Source organism: Elephantulus edwardii, unplaced genomic scaffold (genome assembly GCF_000299155.1).
Source record: "Elephantulus edwardii isolate Elephantulus edwardi_28Jun2011 unplaced genomic scaffold, EleEdw1.0 scaffold00220, whole genome shotgun sequence".
Classification (NCBI taxonomy): Eukaryota; Metazoa; Chordata; class Mammalia; order Macroscelidea; family Macroscelididae; genus Elephantulus; species Elephantulus edwardii.
This window is the reverse complement of record NW_006399970.1, coordinates 2,645,343-2,650,755: the sequence shown is the minus strand read 5'-3', so window position 1 is coordinate 2,650,755 and position 5,413 is coordinate 2,645,343. Positions and strand designations below refer to the sequence as shown.

General features: G+C 42.6%; 1 protein-coding gene across 1 annotated transcript in view; it reads left to right on the top strand.

The window, feature by feature from the left end:
* Positions 1-5,413, top strand: part of LOC102856808 (mast/stem cell growth factor receptor Kit-like) — a 128,203-nt gene that overhangs the window by 108,808 nt on the left and 13,982 nt on the right. The window contains exons 9-13 of the mRNA XM_006898087.1: positions 1,850-2,043; positions 3,508-3,614; positions 3,709-3,835; positions 4,109-4,213; positions 4,304-4,414. Coding sequence (XP_006898149.1) covers positions 1,850-2,043; positions 3,508-3,614; positions 3,709-3,835; positions 4,109-4,213; positions 4,304-4,414 — 644 coding nt within the window. The remainder of the gene's footprint in view (positions 1-1,849; positions 2,044-3,507; positions 3,615-3,708; positions 3,836-4,108; positions 4,214-4,303; positions 4,415-5,413) is intronic.

The window sequence follows — 5,413 nt, the reverse complement described above, 5'->3', positions numbered from 1 at the left end:
AATTTCAATTTTCATCAGAAATAGGTCTTTTCATCGCCACAAGTTGGAAGGTCACAGAGATTTGTTGGTTTTTGTTAAGTACTACTCAACTTTTTTCTCTGGGGAGTAACAGTGAAGGTTCAAGACACTTGAAAAGTGGAGACTACACCCCTGTTCTTAACATTTATTCAGCAAACAGTTGTGGAGCGCTAACTGTTATGCCAGTTCTGTTGTGGGGATCAAATCCGAGACCCTATCTGCCTTTGTGTGTTTATGTTCCATTGTAGGAAGATTGACCATAGACTGAATAAAACAGTAGATTAGGCAGCTGCTTAGTTGCGAAGGAGGGAGTCTTTGGGTGACACAGATAGTTAAAATGCCCAGCTTGTAAATGAAAGGCTGAGCTTTGGAACCCATTTAGTGCTTCTGTGGAGGAAAGGCTTGATGGCATGCTACCCCAAGATTGTACCTAGCAACTGTCTGGAATAGTTTTGCTCCCTAACACTTGGCGTTGCTTTGAGTTGGTGACCGCTTCTATGGCAGCAAACAACTACAGCCAAAAGGAGAGAAATAACACGTTGTTGCTAAGTGTTATGAGTTGTGGGTAACTCATAGCGACCACTCCTGCCTCCAAGCTTGTTTTAATCAGGGAGCTCCACCAAATACTGCCCACCATGGGTAACCATTCTCACATTTGACTCATCAGTGTCACAGTGTTTGGCTTCACAGCAGCCACAGGTTACCTCCATACAGCAAGTAGACATACAGATTTACATGACCTAGAAGAATGTTTCACACACACACAAAAAAAACACAACAAAACAATTAAAGGCAGGCCTGAGGGCCGCAGAGTCAAGTCTCCCACCTTGACTTGGAGCATGACTTTCTCTCCACTGGCCAACTGCTCTCTTTCTCTATGTTGTTGTTGTTAAGTGCCATCGAGCCGTAGGTGACTCATAGTGACCCTATGAATGAAAGTCCTGGACACCTGTCTAACTCTCGTCCTTTCTCCAGGTTCACAGGGTTTCCAGAGGCAAGTTATTACAGAGGACAGGAAATGGCTGGGAATATGGGAGAAGCAATTTAGACTTGCTCAGGGTCTTGTTCAGAGAAAGTGAGTCAGGACAAGCGTCCTTGACACCTGTACCCGTCGTATGTAGAGCTGGGAGCCCCACAACCCTCAGTGTTGTAGTTTTGTAGATAGATGTCCTTGTAGATGTTTTGTGGAGCATCTCTTTGCTCTTCTTTCCCAGCCACTCAGACATCCTTTCCGAGTGTGTATGGTTTTCCTGGGTCCTGGAGGGACATTGGAAGCTCACTGGTAGAATTCTCTCCTTCCACGTGTGTCAGCCAGGATTCCCAGGCAGTGCACCCCACGCACAGCTACCATCCATCTCCCCATGAAGATTTGCACATTGTTATGATGCTTTGAGATAGAACTTTCAGACTAAGATGTACTAAGAAGAAAGGCCCAGTGATCTTTTGCTGAAAAATCAAGCCATGAAAATTTTATGGATCAAAGTATAAATTAGATATAAGGCCAGGTAGAGCTACCATCTGTTTCTGCAGCGATGACAGATGGACCTCTGAGTGTTTAAGGAACTTGTCCGAAGACAGCAGAGTAGATGTATGAGTCACAATTCCATCCCCCCAATTAACAGCTCACCACTCTTTTTCTCCTCCATGATGCCATTCTAGCTCACAATGCCCCAGCAGCGGTCATTCATCTCCAAACATTGATGGTTGTCAAAGGTAATTTTCTGCACATTCTGAACCTTTAACGTAGTCTTACAAGCGTGCTAAGCCCAAAATGTTTCCTTTGCTTGTTTCTCTTCTTGGAGTAAGTGAAGTTGTTGTTTTCTTCTGCTAGTTGCTCCCAGCCTATCCCACCGGTGGATGTGCAGACACAAAACTCATCGGTGTCACCGTTTGGAAAACTAGTGGTTCAAAGTGCAATCGACTCCAGCACATTCAAGCACAATGGCACGTTTAAGTGTGAGGCTTACAATGAAGTGGGCAAGAATTCTGCCCATTTTAACTTTGCATTTAAAGGTAACAACAAAGGTATATTTCCTTTTAATCCAATTTAAGGGAATGTTCAGGCTCTGTCTGCCATATCAATCATGATTTTAAGCCATTCCATCATTGACCATGCCATTTCTGGTAATATGTATGTTGCACGATGCCGTCATCAAACTCGCTATGTTCCATTCTATACCATCTTATTAATAAACTGTATGCTTTTATCAGTGTAATTTTAACCATGTGCTTTTATAGATTTCTTGTATATATGCATGTAATTGGATATTTCCAGTTGCCTCTATTAAAAGGGGTGGAGAAAGCAAGGAAGAAGATAGATTTACTTTATGCCCAGATGGAATTAGGGACAATTTAAAATTCACATTCACTGTAAAATTTCAGTTATTTCAAATGAATTATTTTAATGCATTTGCAAACACTATTAGGAGAAAGTTAACACTGCCTTTTAGGAAGTCATGCTAGGGAGCTCTTGCTTGAAAAACCTCTAAACTTTGAATCATGAGTGCAGGGCTCTTCAAACAGATGCTAAATGGTCCTTGAGGATGAATTTGATGAATTGGTACAAAGAAACTGGGCCCGTTGGTTTTTAAGGCTTAGTTTTTGTTGTCTCCATTTGGCAAGAACTAGCGCCCAAAGTGATGTATTTTCAGTGTATGAGTAATGAAGGAAAGATTCTTACATTGTCCTACACCATTCATTTGGGGTTTTTTGCAGAAAGATCAATGAAAAGAGTACTTTATAGGTGGGGGAGTGAAGGAAATTGAAAGAATCTGTTCTGGAAAACAATGTATTCGAATTTTGTAAATAAACTAGTATAATAATAAAATAAAATTAAATGAAATTTTAAATATGTTTTTTCTTATGAATGAAATATATGCACATTGTAGGGGGGAGGGACCCCAAATTGTGAAAGTGCAGGAAAGTGGAAAGAATACCAAAAGGAAATTTCTTCCGAAGTTGTCCAAGGCAGGAAATTTTTGGTTCAAACACATGTTCCTGGCAGATGTTGTTTTTCATTGAAAAACGGCATAAAATTATTGTTGTGGTACCGAAATATCCAGTTCTCTTCCACAGTAGTTTGGCTTAAAGTTATGTTTTACAGGGTTCATTTGCATAACAAGAGTAAGCTGCTAACAAGTCAGGGATAATATAGATCCACACAGCTTTGCATCTGGCCATGGGCTTTAAGTTGATGGGAGGTGGGTGAGCTGGGGCTGGGGAAAGGAGCCACGGTGGTGGAGTTGCTAGAGTGTTATTTAGACTGCTAACCGGAAGGTCTTCAGTTTGAATCCACCAGTTGCTCCTTGGTAGAAAGATGAGATAGGCTGCTTCTGTAAAGATCTGGGGCCTTGGAAAACTCATGGGGTAGTTTGCTCTGTCCCACAGGTGGGTGTGAGTCTGAATCAAATCTAGCAGTGGGTTTGGTTGTTGGCAGAGACCTACCCCTGCTGAGAGTTTGTGATGCCACATTTCTCTCTCTGTTTTTAGAACAAATCCAGTCCCACACCTTGTTCACACCTTTGCTGATTGGCTTTGTGATTGCCGCCGGTCTGATGTGCATCGTCGTCTTGATTCTTACCTACAAATATTTGCAGGTAACCATCTGTCTGCAGCCTGTAAGCCAGCCTGCAGTGGCTGAGAACTAACTCAGCAGAAGGTAACATTTACCTTTTCTGTTCTCTTTCCCAGAAACCCATGTACGAAGTGCAGTGGAAGGTTGTGGAGGAGATCAACGGCAACAATTATGTTTATATAGACCCAACTCAACTTCCTTATGATCACAAATGGGAGTTTCCCAGAAACCGGCTAAGTTTTGGTCAGTATGAAGCAGGGACTTTCCATTTTGTGGGCCCACAACAATGACTTCGGGAACCCCACTCGCTTCCTTTCTTTCATTCCACCTGAAATAATAAGTGTTTTTGGTGAATTTTTAGTGCTTTCGACAGATTGGGGTATAAAGCACATTACTGATTGTCTCCAGACACACTTGCCTTTATTTCCTTTGTTGATTCTGAAATGACGCAGGGGCTTTTCGGTCCCCTTCTCTGCCTCTACACTGCCACTTAGCCTGCTGTCCTCCTTATTAAAGGGAAAACCTTGGGAGCAGGAGCGTTCGGGAAAGTTGTGGAGGCTACTGCATATGGCTTAATCAAATCTGATGCGGCGATGACGGTGGCCGTGAAAATGCTGAAACGTAAGTTCATGTGGGACACTGTGTGTGCTGACCATTGGTGTGCCTTATCTTTTGGTTTGTTTTGCTAAGATCAGATGCTTCTAATTTTAGCAAGTGCCCACTTAACGGAACGCGAGGCCCTGATGTCTGAACTCAAAGTCCTGAGTTACCTGGGCAATCATATGAACATTGTCAATCTTCTTGGAGCATGCACCATTGGAGGTAAAGTCATGTCTGATTTGCCTGTTATTTTCAAAAGAGGGATAATATTAAGCTCTTTTGCACAGCACTTGATGATAAACCCATTGTGTGATTTTTAACCAGGTTTTTGTTCTTTCTCACTAAATGTACTTTGTAAAGAACTGTTGTTCTTTGGAACTTCTAGTAACACAGTGGATTAAGTATCGGGCTGTTAAGGGTGAGCTTGGTAGTTTGAATCTACTGGCTGTTCCCCACAGTAAAGATGAGGTAATCTGCCTTGGTAAAGATTTACAGCCTTGGAAACGCAATGGGGCATTTCCTCTCTGTTCTGTAGAGTTGTTATGAGTCAGAATCGGTTCAACAACAGTGAGAATTTAAGACAGCAAGGGCAAGGAGATGTGTGTCCCTGAATGGGGCAGTTTGTGCTTTGTTACTAATCTGAATGTTGGCAGTTCAAACCCATCTGTTGGTACCAGACTCCACAGAAGAAAGGGGCTGGTCATGTCCTGCTGTCCAGATTGTTAAGTGCTGTCAAGTGAAAATCCACTCACAGCTGACCCTCCAGTGGGTTCTCAGAGGCTGTAAATTTCATGGGAGGAGATTGCCCATCTTTATCCTTCAGAGCAGCTGGTGGATTTGAACCACCTGCCATCAGTTTGGCAGCACAACCCCTTCCTCACTGGGCTACCAGAGCTCAGAGAAGAAAACTCTGTGGGACAATTCTACTCTGTCACGTGGGTTGACGTGAATCTGAACTGACTTATTAGCAATGTGTTTAGGTTTGGGTTTTTGCTATTGTTCTTAAAAATGTAGATATCAGTTGGTGGAACAACTTGAGATGCACCGTAGTTTGTGTCCTGTGTCCCACATTGGCAACACTGACCGCCTGTACCTACTGAGTTGGATTCTAGGCTAGACAGCCTATTTTTCTACCTTGCAGACATTTATGTGTGTCTGGTTTCTATTTTGTCACTCAACAGTTAATGCTGGTTTGCTCCTTGTAATTAAAAGAATACTCTC